General features: G+C 33.7%; 4 protein-coding genes across 4 annotated transcripts; 2 read left to right on the top strand and 2 right to left on the bottom strand.

The window, feature by feature from the left end:
• The first annotated feature begins 1,158 nt into the window (after positions 1 to 1,158).
• Positions 1,159 to 8,366, top strand: LOC134277156 (uncharacterized). Its single transcript, XM_062759441.1, has 2 exons — positions 1,159 to 1,512; positions 6,531 to 8,366. The coding sequence occupies exons 1-2, from the start codon at positions 1,159 to 1,161 to the stop codon at positions 8,181 to 8,183; spliced, it is 2,007 nt and encodes a 668-aa protein (XP_062615425.1). The 3' UTR covers positions 8,184 to 8,366.
• Positions 8,367 to 9,657: 1,291 nt separating this feature from the next.
• Positions 9,658 to 10,621, top strand: LOC134277155 (C1q-related factor-like). Its single transcript, XM_062759440.1, has 2 exons — positions 9,658 to 10,065; positions 10,172 to 10,621. The coding sequence occupies exons 1-2, from the start codon at positions 9,969 to 9,971 to the stop codon at positions 10,597 to 10,599; spliced, it is 525 nt and encodes a 174-aa protein (XP_062615424.1). The 5' UTR covers positions 9,658 to 9,968; the 3' UTR covers positions 10,600 to 10,621.
• A 2,578-nt stretch (positions 10,622 to 13,199) lies between these two features.
• Positions 13,200 to 14,558, bottom strand: LOC134277154 (uncharacterized). The gene is made up of 2 exons (XM_062759439.1): positions 13,709 to 14,558; positions 13,200 to 13,610 (listed from the first exon to the last, which is right to left on the bottom strand). The coding sequence occupies exons 1-2, from the start codon at positions 13,896 to 13,898 to the stop codon at positions 13,384 to 13,386; spliced, it is 417 nt and encodes a 138-aa protein (XP_062615423.1). The 5' UTR covers positions 13,899 to 14,558; the 3' UTR covers positions 13,200 to 13,383.
• Positions 14,559 to 14,731: 173 nt separating this feature from the next.
• Positions 14,732 to 16,094, bottom strand: LOC134277159 (C-X-C chemokine receptor type 2-like). The gene has a single exon (XM_062759443.1). The coding sequence runs from the start codon at positions 16,092 to 16,094 to the stop codon at positions 15,069 to 15,071; it is 1,026 nt and encodes a 341-aa protein (XP_062615427.1). The 3' UTR covers positions 14,732 to 15,068.
• Between the last annotated feature and the right edge of the window lie 7,174 nt (positions 16,095 to 23,268).

Raw genomic sequence — 23,268 nt, 5'->3', positions numbered from 1 at the left:
TTGTTCAATTTCATGTTACATTATCTAAGTAGGAGTAATTAATCCTTTGAAATTTCAAATTTAGCCCATCAATAAATAAAGGAGAACAAAACTATCAGGTGTATAATCTTTGTGTTTGCTTGTAATGTGGTTGAAATAGAATTAAGCGACAGGGACATTGCACAATAAAAATTATTTATTGTTATGAAAAGAAATATATATGATACAAGGTTTAACTTATCAGAAAATTTTTACTTGAGAATCAAAACTATATATTACACAGAGGGGATTCAGAATAATATTTGCCTCGGCGACAGTAACGTACATTTCAAATAGGCTACTATATTTGAATTTGGAACTCCTTAAATACCCTTTCAGATCGATAATCGATAATTATATGAATTCTTATTCATTGTTATATGACTATTTATAATGTTGATTTAAAAATTACATCAGTGGTATTTCTTTTAAATGAAAATGAGGCGACATTATTTGAGCTCTTATATTGAGAATGGGTGAAAAGATATATCATTTTAACACCTCCTCCTTTAGCCACCCTTTTTTTCTTTCAGAAAGGTCTGGAAACATTTATTACAGGACATGTTTTCAAAAGAAACAGGCTATAGCAATATAATGTTTACTGCCAATTTTATTTATAAAACCGGTTCTACCCTAAAACATTTGAATAGATCAACATGGTACCACGTGTCTTGTATTTAAATCACAATAACATTAGTAGGGGTGTAATGAATGTCTATTGAAACTCATGGTTAGACCCGTGTTACAGAAATATGTTTCAATAACAGGTGTTAGTGATATAACACATATTACCTATGTGAAATCAGACCGGATTTTGGTTAGTGATATAAACAATATTATACTGACATACACAGACGGCCGTAAATTGGATTATCTTGCAGGTATATTGAGATATAAATGGAGTTATGGAGTACACACGATAAACCTTACAGGTGATATTTTGTATATTGATATTAATTATAACATTAACAAAGTGTCTATACACAACATAACAAAGTCTACAGTTACAGAGAAAAAAGACCCATGGGAACCACATTGTGTCTATTAATTTGCTCCCCAATCAGTGGACATGTAATAGTCGGGATAGTTAATACAAACACCTGGACTGGCAATGTAACAAGGTATACCGAAACAGAAGAAATGCATGAAATACAATACGACAACGAGGGAAAGAGACTGTATAACAAACCTAACTACATAACTGAGAACCGCAATGGAAATGGTGTTGTGTCTGACTGGGTCAGTGGAGTAGTTGTGACAGATCGTGGATGCAGACATCGATTCTCCTACACAGGGTCTCCATCAAGATCACGACTTCGACCTCTAGGAATCTGCACCGAAGCACTTTCAAGCATCCTTGTGTGTGATTATACCAGCGGCACTATACAGATGATTGACAGTGACGGCCACTTCCTGTCACTGATACTGAGAAGACAACAGGATATAAACAGACCTCACAGCCTAGGCTATGATTACAAGTCTCATCTTCTCTGGGTAGGATCATTTCACAGCAATACAGTATCTATATATAGATATATATAGAGACAAGGCTATTTGACAGATGATTGAAATTTGGTACTTAGATGCATGCATACATGCTAAAATTATATCTTAGTTTAGCAAAAACACAAATTTTATCATTGTTTACCACTTAAACTGTACACAAAAAGTCATTTGAACATGTATACCTCCACTTTGGGGCAATCAAGTTTAACGATAATTTTTTGCAGAATTTGATAAAAGAAAAGGAAAAATACATAAAGATGGAACAGTTTAAATACTATAACATTGATCTCAAGTCAATAAGTTGTATGAAAAATACTAAAAAATAGGTCCTTGCAGGCACTTAGTTAAGAAATTATTAATTCTGTCTCTATGTGTATATAAAACGGCGTTTAGATTCAACAGACAGAGTACAAAGTCTTAGTTTCAATAAATAAAGTATAAAAAGTATTGTATATGCTCATAAATGACAATTCACCTTTTATTCTATTTGTTTACTATGTAATAATTGCATTCAGGGCATGCATGGGCATATATTTGACTTTATGCATTTGCCAGATGCCATACCAGAGTTCGTTGACATTTTGTCTTCCTAAGATATATGAGCAAACTACATGTACCACCGGGAGAAAAAAAACGATTTAATCTGGAGTAATTTTGGCATAAGCAAAACGGGTTTCAATGTGTACTTCTTTAAGTTGCCTCATCTTCTGAGAAAAAAATCTTCAGTGAAGATATGTTGGTTGCATTCTTTTGTCCTTTCAAAATTTATACTAAACACCGTAACGCATGCAATAATTTTCAAGAGTTTGAAAGAAAATACATATCTTTAATTTTTTCTCTTTATGATTGTGGAAAAATATTTAAAAGTATAATTGTAGATGGATTTTTTCCAGTTATGACAAGGAGCATACGGCGGGTTGATGGGGATGGTAACTCCTCCAGTGCATCTGTTAAGCTCTTGAATCGAGTCCCGACTTTCCTGACTGACCTAAGCCGATGAAAATATTTGTCAATTTTTGTTCCACCAAGCCAATCAGCATTTAGGCGTAACAAATAAGTCTACCGTTTTATGAGACCTTACGTTAAAGGCCTTGAATCACGACAGATGATGCCTTGAAAATAATTTCTTATTACTAAAGGTTCATAAGTGCTGAATAAACGACGTGTAAATTTGAAGCCCCTTTGCATTTACACCTTTCTCTCTCTTTTTTTATTATCAAAACCTTGTTTTGATTTGCAATTATTAAAACACTACCTGAAAAAGACTCCTCTCTTTTGGTAAATCTTATATATCTGATGGATATTAAATAAAAAAGATTAACAAAATGCATGTCAAAGCAATGGTTCTTAAAGTAAATATTATAAATGTATGAATACTAAATGAAAATCTTTATCTCTTATTATGTCACAGCAGAGTCAACAGGGACTAGACGTTTGTTTTCCTTAACAATCCTTTAATTCATGAATCAAAACTAACGAAGCCATGCATCGCTGCACCCTTCATATAAGTGTCGTTCTCTTCTCGACTTCTTCTGCCTTTCAGCATTCTTTTCTTATGTAATAAATAAATAAACATCGGTTTGTTTAAATTCAATACCGAAGCATAACGATTTTTTTTCTTTTCTGCTTTTTTTTTGTGCTGTTGGAGAGTTCTTTGTCCCAAAATTTACTTTTATACCCATCGATAACACGCCAGTTTGAATACACAACTATGTTGCAGACATTTTAAATTCTTGTCTTACATATTCACGGAGCAAGCTGGCATTGAACGTTTGGTGATATTCGGAATCTCTTTTCTAGAGATGTGATGGGTAAGTGCTACCAATGATTATCATTATAAATTAACAGCGAAGAAAAGGCATTATTTGACACTGATTGTAAACTTGAAATATGTTGAACAATGTTATAAAGGTATTATTAAAAGTAAATAGTAAAAAAAGGAAGAGAAAAGATGATATTCAATACTCTTTGGATTTTTTTTTTTTGTTTTCCTATTCAATTGTATTTTAACTCTAATGTGTAGCTTCCACTTTGTTAAAATTGACAACTTTCCATTACTTGAACTATAAAATCTTACATCTCTAACCAAAACATTTCTCTAGAAAAATTGAAGCCAGGTGAAACATATGGAGATAATGAATAGTATTTAAGACCAAAAGTCCATATGTGACCGTGTCATATTGATGAAAACACAGTTATAGGGTTGCATGGATTCTTTATTGCCATGGATCTCGTTCCACATGTAACAATCAATAAAGTGAAAATATTGACCCTATAAGAAATAAAATACAATAAGTAAATGACATCAAACAATATATTCAGTTCAATGCAGTCCTCATACATCGACACGGATTTTAATAAAAATAGATTTAACAGATTATATAAATGTTCCAAATTCATGAATGCGTAAAAAGGGAAATAACTCTTACAAATTTCAGAATTACCAAAATCGTGTTTAGATAGAAATTTCCGTAAGTTTGGATAATTTATCAAAGTATATTAAAAATGTAAAAACAAGTAATAATTCCTATAGCGTACCAATTTATGGAATCAGGCTGAGCACTAACAAAAATGCTGGCTCGAATATTACATCTATACTGAACCTATATAAAAACAACAATCACAGGTTCAGCCGTAATCTCAAGACAATATTATAGCTGATCATAAAAATAATAAAACTGTACAAATTACAACATCTATATCTAGTATTGCTTATAATCAATATGATTACTGATAATAATGCTTTACAAGAGACAATGAACTTTATTTCAAAACTTCACTCGTTCTCTCTTTCAATCAAAGAAATTATATTACGTAAAGATAGAAAGATAAAAGTAGAAAAAATAGATATGACTTACTGTATGTGATCTGTATACTAATACTCAATGTAATATGGTAAAACCCAAATGTATATATTGTTGTCACCGAGACAGAATGGTCTCACAGCCGGTAACTTTGGCTGTCCGTGCGAGAAGGAAGTGCCCCCCGCACACAGAACTTACCGCCAAAACCCTTGGCCAATAATTAAAACTACGTTATTCGTAATGTCAAAGGTCGACAAGGTCAGCCAGTCAGAATTAGTAACATGCAAAGTGAAAAGTGCAATGATGATAATGATAACTATAAAAACAATTTGAGATAAATAAATATTCTTTATTATATAATATTTATTTATTAAAACCACTCTGCCACACATAAAGCAAAACAAAATAGGAGCAGACCAAACAGGGACCTCAAAAACACCAGAGGTTGGACCAGGCTCCATGTGTGAGCATCCCCTGCCTACCGGCCAAACTCATCACGCGCCCCTACCAGGATCGGGGAAACAACGGAAAAATCTTTCGTTAATTCATTGTATAAATAATGGACTTACAATCAGCATGAAAAATGTCAGCCAGCATTCGCCGAACGACAAATTGTAGTTGCTGACAAGGTCACAACATCGACCATAGAACTTACGAAATGATACTTTAAACGAGACTGCTGATATTCCTGCCACATCAATTTGCCCATAGATTATTAAATCCATCTTAGAAAGTGCTCACAGATGGAGCACGCTCCCGCGCATCGTACCAGCCGCGAAATATAAACTCTGCATACAGGTGATGAAGGCACACGCTTCATATGAATACAAAATAGGTCTGCTTATTACGTAGCGCAGTTGGTACCCATAGGAATTTCAATATATTGCTGGAAGACCTGGTCTCCAAAAACAACATAGGTATTGCTAATTAGAAACTGAGGCATTTTTATTATGTTGGCTTCAAAGTACTTGTGTGTACACATGAAATTTATGTTTTTAACAAAATAATTGAAACAAATGACCAATGACAAGGTAAGTAATTTGACGAGTTCCATTTTTTTAAAGCAGCTGTCAATGATATAAAAAAAACTGTACTTTAATCATGTCCCTTTTATGAGTCTTAAAATGAAAATTTAATTATATTCCTGAAAATATCAAAAATAATAAAAGGTGAAAAGGTATGTACATAAATATGTGGAAGTAACGAGCAGTATTAAAATCGAAGTCATTTAAACATTACAAAATAGGAGCAGAGCAAACAATGACCTCTAAAACATCAGAGGTGGCGATCAGTTGGAAAAACGTAAGTCAGAATTTGACTTACTGATGAAGTTGTGTTTTTCTGACAAGGTCAGTGTATCGACCATAGAACGTACGAAATGATTATTTAAAACGAGACTATCGATATTCATTGCATCAACTTGTATATCTTTATTAAAACAAGAACATCAAAGAGAGCGTGCTTTTCATACAATTTTAACTCGTGAATAAACTTAGCATGTTTATGATTTTTTTGCAAAATTATTTTGTTAAAAAGGCATTACTATTTGCAATTTTTTTTGGTTAAAAATGGCATTCTTATTGTACACACAAGTTCTCTAAAGTGAAATGAATTCAGATGAACAAACTTATCTTATATTCCAGTAAGCTATTGATACTACCATAGGCACTAATAGTGCTTCCTTATTAGCACATCTGTTTATGAAGTCATTCGGAGCACACATTCCCATGAAAATGTCTTCATACAGAGAAAAAAATCTCGCTGTATAGTTTTTATCGTCAACTTTCCCTAGCAATATAGCACAAAACCTGCCTATTGGACTGCTATCTCTCTTGCTTGGAAATAAGTTAAGGATTCAATGATATATATTTCTTTTTTGCTATATGTCTATGAATGATACAATTATCCTTTTGTTGATAGAAGCTTATTTTAATCCGGCAGACATCTTTAATTGTTCTTTTTATTTTACAATTTATCTGATCATGAAAGAGAGCACATGGCGGGTGTGCCATGTCAAAAAGGGGTTACTTACTCTTTCAATGCACCTGATCCGATCTTTGTTTCAGGGGTCTCTGATTAATCTGCTTGCAATTTATATTGATTAATTGGACTTTAATTATGATTATTAATCAATTTCGTTTACATTTGTTATAGTAATATTATGCTTTAACTTTCAATTTTGTTCTTTAATATGTTTTTTAGATACATTCGGCAGCTGTTACTGTTGACATCATGGATGCGATAAAATTTATCTCTCAGAGTAAAGTACGACAGTGTTCTAAGTGTCAGAGGAGGGAAACATTATACTACTGTGACACGTGTAAACATGATCTGTGTCTACTGTGTAAAAAACAACATGTAATTGATCTTCACACCATTTATCATGATGTCATGATTTACCGTGAAAAATATGGATACCTATCAAAGAAGGAGAACTGTCGGAGACATAAGAACCAATTCTATGAAAAGTATTGTAATTCTTGTAAACTTCCAATCTGTAGACAATGTAAAGAGCACAGGCAACACAACGTACAGAACATACACAAAGTTTATAAAGCAAAGCGACAACTAGAAGGAGAAACTATTCACGAAATTAGAAGTGAGACTCTCTATAACAGCTGTTTTCTCTTGGAATGGATAAAAATTAACAGAAGAGGTTGTGATAAACGTATCTCAAATATTCAGTCAATGCTGACACAAAAGAACAGTATATTAATGGAAGAAATCGATAATTTCATTGCTGGTATGATAGGAAGGCATAACAGTCTTATTCATAGATTAAAACTAGAGAAAAGGAAACTTTTGAGCACAGAGATGTACGCACGGAAATTTGACCAATTAGTGAATAGTCCAGTAAGATTGCTCTTATTCCTAAAATCGACACATCAAGCCAATATAAACGAAATCCCAAAGTTTACACAATACAAGTTTCACTTTCTAACTGCGGACATCAGCATTGAGGATGTTGTTAAGTTACTGAAAGAAATTAAAGTGAAAGAAGGAAAGAGAATAGTTAGAAATAGATATCTGTTGAAATTAATGCCTGAAGCAGTATTACATAGATCAGTTCCAATTAAAGGCGTCCATAATATAGAACATATAACATGTTTTCAATCAGAACGATTCTGGGTCAGTCTTCCTAACAAACTCATCTTGCCGAGAAAGGCAAGTGACCCTTTATATAATGAGACATATAAAAGAGCTGGGATGGGGGTGCACACTGTGACCATTACCGGTGATCTTATTTATATAGACCGGGATTATAATATAAATAAACTATCCAAGGATACGAAAACAAGTTTTACACTGGTGAAGAAAGCAAAACCATGGATACCACTCTGCATTGCAAGCTCACACTCCAATGGAGATATCTTGGTTGGGATGTGGAATTACAATAAAGCCGAGGTAAAGCGTTATAACAAAACTGGTGAACACATGCAGACGATACCACAAGGCAAATCAAATCAGGGACTTTTTGGTTATCCTTTATTCATCACAGAGAACCGTAATGGAGATATTGTTGTTTCAGACAAGAAACATGGTGCTGTAGTGGTGACAACGCGGGAAGGAAGACATCGGCTTTCCTACAAAGGACCTTCGTCACGATTACAACCTCTTGGCATCTGTACAGATGCGCTATCACATATCCTGGTGTGTGATGATAACACCAACACAGTACATATGATTGACGAAGATGGCAATTTTCTTTCAAAATTATTAACGAAACACCAAGGGATAAAGAAACCAAAGAGTCTGTGTTATGATGAAAGAACTCACATGCTTTGGGTAGGATCATCTGGCAACAGAATAAATGTATACAGTTACATAGAGAGGAAGCACAACTTCAAAATGTAATGTTGTTGAGTAAGTTACAAAAATACACAACAAGTGATGACATTTAACTTTACCTGTAATGTCTACATTGTAAAAAGTCAAAATATCTTCCCTTTGAAAAAATAGATTTACAATGATAGAGACCCGAGGCGTGTGAATCTTTGTATTGAATTATCAGTAAAACGCGTTCATAACAAAGTCGCTGGGACCTATCAAATTACTCTGCTATATTCTTTATTCGTTACATTCGTATAGGAAATTCGTAAAATTTGCATAGCTGGAAATCCAGGACAACTTCATTATATCCATGAATTCGCTATATCCGTGTTCGTACTAAACGAGTTTTGCTTTATTTAGATAATAGAATCCAGAAGAGGTTCATACATGTAAGCACATACCATTCTATTGTTAAAAATATAAGTAAAATATGTTAAATGAAATGAAGGATATGGAGATAACGAACAGTATTCAATATCAGAGTCCATAAAACAATACAATATAGGAGCAAAGCAAACACGGACCTCCGAAACATCAGAGGAGGGACCAGGTGCCATGGAGGAGTAAGCATCCTCTGCTTACTGGTCACACCCGCCTTGTGCTGTTTGTCGTGATCGGAAAATAGCGAAAACATGCGTTGTCAATTCAGTCTATAAGTAATAAACTAACTATTGGTATAGAAAACGCCAGTCAGTATTTGACTCAATAATAAATTGTATTTGTTGACATGATTTTGAATTGTTTTATGTAGCAATATAGCAATATATCCTTATCATCTGTATTTGGGGATACGCTCCGAGTTGTTCCGATACACATCTACGTATAAACAATTTCTAAAATGGTGTAAGCTATTGACAAATAAATTTGAATAAATAAACAAATAAACATGAATGACAAGTCTTGTTTGAAGTTATTATATTGTAAGTTTGATGGTCGATTCAATGACCAGGCATTCTCCTCTTCTTCAAATTTATTCATAGACATTTATTTGAACACTGAAATAATGTCTACAGAGTTTCTACCGATCAAGACAGGGTACAAGGGTTGTTTTGAGACTGAATAACATGGATTCGTTTTCCTCTATGGATTCGTTTCCCTTGTGGCTTCTGATCCAATCTATGCTATTTTGGAGGATCTTGTTTTCTCTTCTCGTGATTGTTATTGAACGGGACTAACGGCTTCAATATAAAGGATATCCAGTGATTTGTAGTTGGATTTGGATTTTTTTTGCGAGTGAAACAGGATTTTTTAAAATTTTACTGGTGCGCATTTCAAAAAGGCCTGTCTCCCAATGTTTTTGTATTTAAGATAAATTGAATGTGCAATTTTAATTAAATACAAGAGTAATTATTTCAACCAAGTATAACAAGAGAATTTGATTTTAGTTTAGCATTTGCATTTAATTTATCTACATGAACCAGTTTTTACGATTGTAGGGGACAACCTTGTATTTATCTTTCATACACCTCAGTGAACAAGACTCTTATCTTTCCTCCAAGAACCTTAATTCGCAGTAGTTAAAATGTTAGTAAATGCACAGTATTTTTTGTTCTCCTCCTTGCTTGTTTTAAGTGGAGTATATAGTGAATCCATTAAGGGGGTGGATGGGAAAATTAAAGTTCTAGAAAGGAAAATTGAGAACTTAAGTGCTTTAGTACTTAACCTTAATACTGAAAACGAACATTTGAAGAACAGAGTGAATACACTTGAGTATATCGTCAGAAAAACGAAGATAATGAAGGGGAAACAATAAGAGAGGAACTAGAAAAAGTTGTGCAGGAGACCGGAATTTTAAAAGATGACAAAGGAATGAGGAACAAAAAGTTAAAGTTCGAGGGTGCCAATAAAGAAAACAATTTCCCCAACCCATCGAAGACTGAACCTGGGCTAGTACAAAAAAGGATAGGTAAGACTTCTTACACTTCTTTTAGTCAAATTAATTCCGTTCTCAGCGTCAGAAAGCAATCATATAGATCTATTAGTAATCATAAGATATTTCTTCATTTTACTAGTTCCAGTCACTTCATTGCCTATCCAAGTAATAGCTTTTCATGCCTATATACCAAAGGATAGCCCGGGTCCATTGCCTGCGCACCATATTCTTAAGTTTGACGTCGTTCCACTATACAAAGGAAACGGTTACAATAAAGCCGATGGTATATTCATTGTTCCGGTGTCAGGAACTTACGTCTTTACTTGGGCTATTATGTCGCATGCTCACGGCACCGTTGGCACCCAACTGATGAAAAACTCGGACGTTATTGGGACGCGACTTGCTGACTCGACTACTTCTACTGTGTGGGATTTCGCTACAGGAACAGTGGCAGCTAATGCGGTTCAGGGAGACCATGTCTTCGTTCAGCTCAAGATAAATTCTGCAGGAAACGTGGGCAGCATTCCATACAGCAGGACCACGTTTTCTGGATGGCTTTTACACTAAACGGTTTGATAAAAAAAAAACCGAAATGGCCTTGATGTTATGCCACATTTTACTTTATTAAAGGGTTTTCATGCTTTAAATTGTACTTCAACGGAAAGAGTCGGGCTTAAGTGAATTAAACTAAGAAAACAATTTCTCATCATACAATGTACATGTACTTACCTTTTAAAGAAATTTCACTACAATGTTTGTGTTATTCATTTTAGAGTTGTTTTTTTTTCTTGTATTATCATTTAACGGATACAAATTAACCATGCATCGGACATTTTCTGATGACGAATAGTTCTAGTTTTCAAGATCAAAATTCAATAAAACAATACAGAAAAGAAGCAAAGCAAACACTGACCTCCAAAACATCAGAGGTGGAATCAGGTGCCATGGAGGAGTGAGCATCCCCTGCCGACCGGTCATACCCGCAGTGTGCTCCTTGTCTTGATCAGGAAATAACGGAAAAATCTGTCTTCAATTCAGTGTATTAAGAATTAAAGAATAATGAGTATGAAAAATGTAATTCAGCATTTAACTCAATGATAATTTGTATTCACTGACAAGGTCCTTGTATCAACAAAAGAATTTACAAAATGATAACTTAAAACGATACTGCTGATATTCTTGTTTTATCAGCTTGTTTGTCAACAATTTTCCTCGTTTTAGAAATTATTCATACGTAGAGCATGCTCTTGTGTATAGAATCAACGGAAAGATATAAATCTGTATGCAGGTTATGAAGGTTTATTGCTGCATTAGTAAGGGAACTTGACGATTGTAAAGTTATAAAGTCACAACGTTTCTCATAGAATTTGGTAATTAGATTACCATGAACGTCTTTTTTCCAATAAAATATACCAAAATGAAACAGATCTGTCAGACTCTGTGGTATCTTTTATCTCAATTTCACCGAGATGTACGAAAAAAAGGATGAAATCGAAATTATCATTGTTCATTGACAATGTGTCTTTGATATATGTAAATGTCATTCAACTTAAGCCAACCTTTATGGAACGCCGTAACTGCCTTATGTGTAGAACCTTCATTATATGCTGACACTATTTTTCATTATATGTTGCTTCTTTATCCACATAAGGCAGTTACAGCGTTCAAAAAACGTTAACAGCAAGTGTTTTCTTCTTTTTCCGAAATATGGTTGAAATATTGCCGATCCGGCGTTAAACAATTACAATCAATCAATCAATCTTTTTTTCTTGCTTAAAATTTTTATTAATTTGCAAAGAATTTTGAATTAAATGTTAAAACTGGTCAGTATAGCGTTGGTCTGGCACCATACTGATACTTTAACAGGTTGGGCACAGTTCCTTTTTCGGGGAATTATTACTATAAAAGGGAACTATTACCCTTTTCAGTAAAAAAAATATTACTGAATTGGGGAATTTTCACTCGTTTAGCCTCTATTCTCGTTTTTGTTTTGAGTAAAAGATAAAGTGCAAGAATATTTTCACATCCTCTAAATATTTATCGTCTATTAAATGTATGTGTGCTCAAAACTGCAATATTTATTGCTGCAAAAAGCTGAAAAAGAGTGGTGAAATATTTCTATGATATAGATTTCTTATTGAAGCTTACCTGTTAAAAAAATTGTGATAATGGATACGTTCAGCTCTTGCTAACTTGTTCATGAAATTATTCGTTCTATACTATTTCTTTAAATGAAATCGTAATAATAATTTCAAATACCATTGCTTCTTTTACAGATGAAAATGATTATTTGAAATATTAAATTTCAAACGACATTCTTTTAAAATGGTTGTAGAATGAATGTCCTTATTAGATTCCATACTTTTAGTACCATTTATCAACAGTGAAAATGATTAAATCTCATCTTACTCTTGTCTGCAGCACTGAAGGACCGAATTTTTTGGTCAGCGAGGTTTGTTTGACAACGATTAAACACATCACATCGTATCTTTTATGCACTTTTTATTTAATAAATGGATTAGAGCCACTATCTAAAAAATGTGACAAAAGTTCCCGAATTGAGTAATGTTTTTATTACTGAAAAGAGTAATAGTTCCCTTTTATAGTAATACTTCCCCGAAAAAGGAACTGTGCCCAACCTGTTTAATGCTTAAAGTCAACGAGAGCTGGGTAAAGGTAGGTCTTCATTTCATAAATGGTGATGTTTTCATGTTAGAGAAACATTCCTGAACAGTGCATAAAACAATATGTTTATAATTTTTATTTTAAAAAAAATGTATCGGACTTTGAATTCATCAGTCAACAGTTATGAGCTCACTGTATTATTCAAGTACATTGTAAATGGAGTTTTCTATTTATTTTTTGTTCACTGAAGACGCCACCATATTTTGATGAAGGCCTACTGCCGAAAGCCTTAGTCAACTCTTACTAAATATAAACAACCACACGAATATCAAACATTGACACAATGTCACTTGTGATACTGTACTACATGTATTTACGATGATTTGATACAAGTCATAGTTCCATCGAGACGAATGATAATAAGTATTTTGTATCTCATCGCTTATGTGGACGATAAAATCTTTCTATGCTGGTATTTATGTTTTTGCAAAAAAATTGATAGCTTTTATTTATTGCTTTCCAACTTTAATGTAAAGCCCATCCAGAAAATGTAGTTTGGCTTCTTACGATGCTTCTTACACTTCCTCTAGAATTGCTCCCCATCTGTACATATACATGATATCCTTTATTTGTATCAACAACAACTGTTCCCCTAGAAAAATCTCACACATTAGAATTTGCCGAGTCGGCATATCTTGAACCAATTGTATCAGCATTTTTCGTTAATCAGCTATCTACCTGTCCGTGAACGTCCGACATGATTGCCCATGTAAATACATAGGATCCGGATGTTGGAACTATAAATAAGCCGTCACAAGCGTTGTATCCACCGCCCTTGTTAAGAGGAACAACATCGAACTTCAGAATATGTTGTACAGGCAATGGTCCCAAACTATCATTTGACATGTAAGCATGGAAAGCGATAATTTCCATCGGCAAGGAAGTAGGTGGCACTGATAAAATTATAAATAAGTGAATTACAATCATATGTTTGTTTTAAAAATCACTATAGACTAAATGTTAGAAATGATTCAAATGATATAAATCTTACCGATCCTGTTACGTATAAACTTTTCTGGATTGTCATCGCGTGATTTAGGAACCATCTGTCTTTCGTTGACACTCCCAAGCTCTCTTTTACTATTGACAGTCGGTTCGTCACCCCCACCCACCCCCCCAAATCCAAGAACCTCCCAAAACGTCTTCATTTTCCATCCTCGTATTATCGTCTTCACCACCATTACAAGCTTTACAGTTTCTCAGGACATTCTCCATGGTTTAAACCTGCTTCTTCAACTGATCGTTTTCAGAGCTCAGGCTAAGTACAGTTGCACTCAGAATCTCTAGCTTTGCCTCCAAGGCTGCAACTCTCCCATCCAGCTTCTCGATGGACACACAACAGACAACACTTAAAACAAGCAACAGATAAAACGCAATACACTGTATACCTAGTCTCATTTTGTCCGTAAATGAATTTCCTATATAAAACGATCAAGTTTTCTGAAAATCATCGAAGATAAGAAGTGTGGACAGTATATACTATCTATGTTTTATGATAAAAGACGTAGCATCACAATTCATAGAGAAATGCGTTTTAAGTTGTTTAGTCATAGAAGTTGCAGAGACTACCTTTTTTTAAATTTGTGATATCAAGGATAAAGAGAAGTGTCGGTTGTAGTCTGCTAGTTCTGGAAGGACATTTCTTGACTTTTCTTTACAGCTTCATAAAAAAGGTCTGTCATCATGATCTTTGCATCAATAGAAAGTACATATCTTTCAGATAATAATTAATTCAACCAAAGTAATTTATCGTAAATTTGGAGACATGGGAAGAACATTTCAAAATCATTTGTCCCTAAGTAACACAAAAATATAGATAGTTTTGTTTTCTAAATCATGCACAAGAAAGTATGTTATTTTCTCTTCATTTTTTGATACCTAAAGAGGCAAACTTTCCCAGTACATGAACTACAAAATTTAAAAAAAATCATGAAAATAAACCTTTTCAATACTTTTAAAATTATCAACATCTTATTTGCTTTTTTTTTTTTTTTTTTTTTTTTTTTTTTTAACATTTATTAATTTCAGAATAGTCACAATTTCATTTGTCATTATTTCCGGACAATAACAATATGAACACCAATTTTATATTTATCAGCTACAAAACGTGGATCATATCTACAACATGTATTTTTCAGCTACGTCATGAGCTCTATATCCAGACGTTGTTAAATAAAACATGATGAATTCATACGATCTACGCATGCGGAGAATATCTAATCTTTGTTAGAAAAGACTATATGGAGCATTGTATGTATTCAATCCTCTTCACAGTTTAAATGGTTTGATTTCGTTTTAATTACCAACACTTTCAGCAAGAAAAGAGTCGGACAGAAGAAGTTTCAATTCAATTATCCCTGTAAAGGCGTCACTTCCTCTGTTCTTTTCGTCTGCTCTTCCCTAAATATATTCCTCCGTCGATTACACTTGATCATACGACATAGTTCCCAACGGAAAGATCTTCCACACAAAACATAAATACCAAAGTTAATGCAGTAGTTTGTATAACTGACAACTGAAAATAGTTCCAAATATGGCCTCATCTTCAACAATTTGTGCTGACCAATATGTCGTCTGCTTTCGTCTGTGTAATACAGAAGGACACTCGTGCACAAAAACTGAGGAAACATGGTGATGATGAACACAAAGCCTATCAATAGTAACATGGTTGTCGTCTTCCTCGTGCTGCCTAAAGATGGCGGACAGTCATTTCCTGCCTCTTTCTTTATGACGTAAATCTGGTAGATTACCGCGAAGTTACACGAGAGAACGATGACGCAGGGTAAAGCGAACAGTAGACTAAGATGATAGCCGTACTGGTGTAGATGAACATACAGGGATAAGTATTCCTCTACCGCCATACAGTATCCTCTCACGTTCTCTATGAATAGAATCCTGAAGATCTGTGTCAAAGACAAGATGGCCATGGTTATTGTTACGAGAATCGCAACGCTAAACCTTCTACGAAGAAATGTTCTTTTGAAGGGGAAACACACAGCTTGAACTCTTTCTATTGATAAGCACACAATTAACCAAGATGATCCAAGAAGAAAAACGTGCTTTAAGAAGTTATAAATCTTGCATACACTGTTTGGAAGGTCTGTATAGAAGCTGAACTGATGCCCGGATTTATACACAACCATTTCATCTGCCAGTTCTACTTGGTTGATGATCAAATTAAGACTGTCAAAGACGGCCAGTACACATAGTAGTTGACTGTACGATTGCTTGCGCAGTCTCTGGGAGTAGCACATCACTAAGAAAGACAACGAATTTCCGGTCAGTCCGACAGCAGTAACCACAGGGGTCGCCACGTGTTTTACCCAGAATCCCCAAAGTGGCACTTCCGGAGGATTAACTAAAAAAATTTCTTCCATATTATGAATACATGCATCTATCAAAAAATAACTTTATTCCAAAGTATTAAATAATAATAAGAAAGTAAAACGTACATATAATGGTGCCGTTCCTGGAACTATTCCATATCATGGTAAAAGATCCATTATTATTATCCATATCACTGAAAAAGAGATGGACAGGTCCAATGAAAATGAATTTAAAAACAAATGTTTAAGAAACTGTTGATTGTTGGCCGAAACAGCTAGAATTCATCAAATAAAATAAAAATAATTTCATTTTTGCATGTGTTATTTGGACAAGTGAATGCTGACATATGTTAGCTGCTACAGGCGGTCTACGCTGTTGACATCACCTTGTTTAGATCAATTGATAACGATCCAAGTTTCCTTTTTACAATCATTTTATAACATCTATGAGCAACTATCCTGACTTCATAATTCTATTTTTGAAATTTTATTCTACTTAATGTGACTGAAATACCAAGTGTATAAGTTAATAAATTTACAGCCAGTAAAAGCCTCAATTTTCCGCAGTGTTTGTTAAATAGAGGTGATTATAATGATATTTTTTTTATATTTTGTTACCTTCTGCCATTGAATACACAGAAAATATTGAAATAAATACGTTCATCTAATGAATGACCTAAAAACACCAGGACACGATGACCTTATTGAGTGGCGGGAAAAGTCTCAGCTGATGTTACTAGTCCTCAGCCATTCTGTTAAAACAATACAAGTCTCAAGTGCTTAATGTATTTACAGATAAAGGCTTACTAAGTATTCATGGATAAAGGGTTATTTTTTACTGTAAGAAACCATTTCATTGAAAATTGTCATCTATGGTGAAATATAGAAAGGGGAGTTTAAAGAAAACACATATTTATCTTTCAAACTATTTAAAGATATTGTTGACGTTTAGTAAAGAATAAGGCTTGATTGGATGTTACCTTATTTTACGTCAGTATTTGAAAAGAACTTTCGAATGTCGAAATTAGTTAAAAAGTTATGTTTTATTTAAGGATCTACCAAAATGTATTGTTAATAATTTTTTTTTTTACCTTGATGAAGAAAATTGTTGCTTAAGGTGGTAAGCTTTTTTTTAAAATCTCTACTTATTAAAATACTACCGTCATAATTATCATATATGGTCATATTAATTTTTCTTGCTACCTTTTTTCAACTATATATATGTACTCTTCTATCGGCGCTGTTAACTTTTCAGTTTGTGGGGCTTATATTGGCAGAAAAACTGATGAAAAAGTACATACCCAAGACATTTTCAAGAATAATTAATAAGGCCTGATTGGTGTATGTATGTTCACTGTTTCAGTTTGTTGTTTAAAGCGGTACGATTTTATTTAAAAAGCTCTGCTTGTTAGGTAACGTCATGATTATTTACGATAAAATCAAGAGAAACTTGCAACGCATTTCAAAGTGCGTCATAATGTCCCTATGTATGTTGCGTCACGGTTCAGTAAGTTGTAAAGAGCATTGCCATAATTCTTTTTTTATAAGTCATATGCAATGTAGTTTGAATGAAGGACCCGTGTGTAATACTTTTAATGTCTATATATGGATTTGTACTCCTCGTCTAAAACAATTTTTGATGAAAAAAATCTGAAATTCATGTTTTGTAATTTTTGTATATTTTTCTTTGAATATTACAAAAATTTTCACAATTTGATATCTTTTTGAAACCCCTGGTAATGCATGCTGATTGTTTTGTCTAAGAACATGTAATGGTATTGTAAGTTTAAATTTAGAATATCTTGAAAAGTTATCAGTAGGTGGGCTACATTGCGCATGTCCTTAAATACATAAAATTTCCAAAAAAAATGAACATGATGAATACTACTATTATAGTGGTACTATCCTTTCGATTCACTGTAAACTTGACAAAACAAAGGATGAAACATATGGAGATAACAAACGGTATTCAATATCAAAAGTACGAGGGTTGTTCAAAAAGTTCGTGGACAACTGTCATATCTTTTTTACTTGATGTCATATGTTATCCAAATTTGGTACATATATTTTACCAATAAATCCAAAAAATTTGTACTAAAGTTTTTCAAAATATAACGATTTATTCAAAACTTATCTAGATTATAAAAATGCAAAAATCCGATCGCGGAGCAGGTCAAAAGTTGGCAAGTTACAAACAAAACGCTCAATAATGTCTGAAGTCATAATCTCTGTAAAATGGAGCAAAAACGAAAAACAACATAGAAATTCAAAATAAGAATTGTTACATCGTTTAAAAAAATATGGCTTTTTTGTTTTGTTGAAAGCAATCGACATGAGAAGATAGGTAGTCCTTATTGAAAACGACAAAAACGATGACGTTTTAGAATGTCACGGAGCAGCAAATAACGATGCAATTTTGTGTTTTACTTAGGAAAAATCCTGAATAAACGCCAAAAAAATTAATTGGAGGAATCAAGACATATGTAACAAATGAGTTGTGCATGTGTGTACAAATAGTAAAGGCAGTATTTGAGTGACAGAGACACAGTATCGGACGAGGATAGTCTGTGAAGAAACGGCTTAACTGTAAAAATCTGAACAAAAACTTTGAAAAGTTGGAACGTCAAGAAAAGACATGGGCGCTTCAGAGTTGCTTATCATGTGAAAGCAGAGTTAAGTAATTAAAGAAATTAAAACCTTAACAAAGGCAATTATATAACGAAAGCAATTTTTTAAGAATAAATTTAGAATATTTAGAAAAAGGATTTAATGTATGGGCATTGGATTATACTCCGTGAAATATAAATGGATAGTATTTTTTAGGAATTCTTGACGCTATGTTTTGACGTTAAATTGCCGTTAAGTGTGCTCCGCGGGTACAAAACATGTTGATTTTAAACTGAAGTTAATTGATTTCTATTAAATCGAATCGAATGAAACTTCACACATCAACAAAACAAATATTTTAACATATTATATTGTACTTATTCTAAATTTTTAGCGAGTAATATAAAGTAGATTGAAATCGTCCACGAAGTTTTCGAACGACCCTCGTATTTAAAATAAGATGTGATTGAATAAGTATAAAGTACTCACAAGAAATCGAAAAATCAGAATATTAAACGTTTATAAACATCCCTTTGCTTATATTCATAAAAAAAATCACATGCCATTGTTCATAATTTCAAAAGTACTAACATGTTTGCACTACTCGTTAATGATATATCTATTCGAGTTACATCAAGGGTGCATTGTGTCCGTTTAATTAAATCACGAGAAAGCGATAAACTTCTGTGTATGACAAGATAAAAGTACAACCTGAAGTTAAACACTGATATCAGTACATAGATATCATACTCATTAATATTGTGAACATCAAATTATAGAAATGAAGATAAACACCATTATAACATCATTCTCATCTATTTTATGGACAACAAAATTACTATAATAGGCAAAATGTTAGACATAACCTGTGTCGGGATAAGGAGCCTTAAAGGAGTAAATATTCCTCACTCTCTATCCAAATTGTACATAAGGCATTGTTACTAAATTGCTGATGGTTTTCTGTCTCGTTTTCCCGATCATGACAAGGAGCGCACTGTATATGTTAAACAGGCCTGCAGCTGATGCTCACTCCTCCATGGAATAATTATGTGATCCCACCTCTGACATTTTGGAGGTCCGTATATGTATTTGCTCTGTTTCATAAAAGAACTGTTTAATTTGACTTTAAGCTTGAAAACAATTCGTTATCACCATGAAACATAAGGAGATAAAAAGCAGTATTAAAGCTAAGCACAAAAGTCAATTAAACAATACAAAATAGGAGGAGAGCTAACAATTGCAAGGACCTAAAAACAACAAAGTTCAACAAGGAGTAGGATACCCCTGCCGAGCTGTGTGCTCCTTGTCATGATCGGAAAATAACGGGAAAATCCATGGACAATTATGTAAATAATTCCTTAACAATGAGTATGACAAACGTCAGTCAGCATTGACTTATGATAAATTGTTTTTGTGACAAGGTAATTGTATCGACCAAAGAATCTATGAAATGATGACTTTAAGCTAAACTGTCGATATTCTTATTTCATCAACCTGTTTCGTCAACAATTCACCTCGTTTTAGAAATTGTACATACGTACAGCATGATCTTTCGTATCGAATCAACTGAGAGAAAATATACCCCGTATGCAGGTGATGAAGGTATATTTCTGCAGAAGTCAGAGAAATTGAAGATTGGAAAGTTAAAGTCATCACATTAACCATAACGCAGGGTTGTAAGATTACCATTAATGCCTATTTTTCGAGTAAAATATCCAAATATATGCCAGACTTTATTGCATCATGTTCACCGAGATATAGAGCATCGAAAAAAAAAATGGAAATAACCACTGTTAGATGACAATACGTTGTTGTATATCTCAATGTCGAATCGAAGGTCACATAAAATGCTTTCTTCATTACGCGTTTAAGATTTTGGACATACATAATATTCTACTTCATATGATTACAAAAATAGGACTGCTACATGTAATAACGGGTGCAATTGGTACCCATGGAGATTCCAATACATTGTAGGAAGACCTGGCCTCCAAAAACTACATAGATATTTTCAATCAAAAGCTCAAGCATCTTTTAATATCAAATTCAGAGTGCTTGTGTGTATAATCAGAATGTTTTTTTAACAAAATAACTTTGTAAATGAAATTTTCCATCATAAATTTATTTCAAATTCTGCCCATGGATGCATATCTTTGCTCAGCGAAGCAAAGCAAGAAAATCTATATATAAAATATGTAGGTATACTGAGTATATGAATACATATGTATAACAAAACAATATTTTCAATACGTATTTTTTTTATTTTCATTAATTCAACATCCATCCCGAAAAGGATGTTCTGCTTCGAAGGATACTTTGAAAGTTCTTGCGTGTGTGATCTCCTGTGCGCACATAAATGTGGTCTCCTTGATTAATATCTGCCACAACAATGCCAGTGGCAAAATCCTAATCTGCTGTACTAGTCGAGTCCGCGTCACGTGTGCCCAACACATCGGCGTTTCTCATGAGCTGGGTATACACCTCATCACCTGGGTCTGACATGATACCCCAGGTAAAAACATACGTTCCCGATGCAGGTGTTATGAAAAGGCCGTCATACGCCCGGTACCCGTTACCTTTGTTTAGGGGTACGACGTCGAACTGGATAGTATGATGTTCAGCCAGGGGACCCGATGTGCCCTGTGAGAGGTAAGCGTGAAAAGCAATAATACCCACTGGAGCTGTCGTCGGGTGTACTGTAAATAATTAATATAATACCTTGTTTTATATTCTCTGAGTTAGAGGTACTGTAATTAATATAATATAATGTTATGTATTTCTCTGGAAGTAAATAATACCGATTAGATCTGTCGGATAGGGTACTGTAAATGTTATCATATAAATATTTCACCCCAAGAAAACCATTGTCAACCGAGGCGAAGCTCACCAGAATATATCGAATCCATTGGAATGGCAATTATAACCATTGATAATGGACAATACGTCGTCGATATATAAAAATGTCGAGTTGAAGGCCATGGCAAGTGTTTTCTTCTTTTCACATAAGATTGTGAACAAATTTTGTTTCATATAATTACAAAAATAACTGTGCTAATAACGGCTCGCAAATGGTACCTATGGGACTTCCTACAGGTTGATGGAAGACCAGCTCATACTCAAACATCTTTTTGATGTCAACTTTTTCACAAAAAATTCTGCTTCAAGGTGAGTAAATCTACGAGTTCCATTCTAACTGAAAAAAAATAAACAACTGTCAATGATATCAATGCCGCTGGACTTTCATTTTCCATGGGGAATAGTTGTGTATAAAGTTGAAAATTCGTAAGTTTTTATGCTAAAAATCGTGTGATTTCAAATTGTTCAAAAGTTCCTTGGAATTCTTAAGTATCCACATCTGATTATCATACCACTTCTTGAAAATATTGTTGCACAGTACTCTTGAAGTTTCTCCTTCACTACTGTTAATATTTTAGTGAGAAGTAAAGAAAGAGGTTTGGTTGAACATTTACTGGAACCTGCTATAATCAGATATGGTAATTCAAATTCATTTTGGCAAGCTTGTGCTCTAAGTTTTCCAAAGTGAATGTTTCCTGAAGTGAAAAGTACTAAGTATCTCAAAGTTGTCAAAATTCCACTAAAATTGTCCCATCTCTGGGCACTCTTATTGTCTCTGTGTAAGTTTTGAATCAAAATTATTGCTGGTTTTAAAACAAGCATTATTTTAAGTTCTAAATTACCAACTATCACAATTTGTAACTGTAATCTGAATTTTACATCAATAAGGGGCCAGTTTCGGCAGTTACTATACCGTGTTCTTTTTGAGAAAATCAAATTTTCCTTATGATGGGCAAAGTGTGATTGACAAAAAATATAAATATTTATTAAGAAAAATTAATTCATTTCATAATAACCTATTCTTTTTCTGTTCCAGTCGTTTCCCTTCGGTTGATACTGTCGATTTTCTATATTAACCATATCTGTCTTTTCTGAGTCATTCTGAATTAAATGCACGATGTCTTCTTTGTCAGAACTTTTCAACGCATTGCCAACTAAGGTCTTCAATTTTCCTTCTCCGTTTTGAAAAGAATTTTCAAGATCTCCGAGTCTGGTCTTCAGTTCTTTATTTTCTTTATCAAGCCGATGGACGAGTCTTTTAACTTCAGTAAGCTCCCTCTGCATATATTCTAGTTTTTCTTCCAAGCCAACTCGGTCATTGTCGTCGGTATTGCCAAGCTCACATTTAAAGGGCTTGAAAACCGTAATAAAAACACAAAGAGAAATCAACAACATTCTACAGACAATCAGTTAGCTCTTTGCATTCAGGACAAAACCTTATTGTGCACTTTAAGATATAAAATGTCAAGACATACCTTATCGTGAGAGACGATATGACGTTTTCCTCTTCATTTCGCACTAGAAACGAGACTTATATTAGTAAAATATGGAGATATTACAAACAGTATTAAAACTCATAAGTCCATTGAACAATGCAGAGCAAAAAAACTGAAATACAAAATAAGAGCAGCTAGAGCTTACAAGGACCTCCGAAACATCTGAGGTGGGATCAGGTGCCATGGAGGAATGAAAATCCCCTGCCGACCGGTCATATACGCCGTGTGCTCCTTGCAATAATCGGGAAAATATGAGAAAATTTAGT

Source organism: Saccostrea cucullata, unplaced genomic scaffold, assembly GCF_032062105.1.
Source record: "Saccostrea cucullata isolate Sc308-1 unplaced genomic scaffold, CSIRO_AGI_Scuc_v1 ctg6892, whole genome shotgun sequence".
NCBI classification, from domain to species: Eukaryota; Metazoa; Mollusca; class Bivalvia; order Ostreida; family Ostreidae; genus Saccostrea; species Saccostrea cuccullata.
This window is presented reverse-complemented; position numbering and strand designations above follow the sequence as displayed.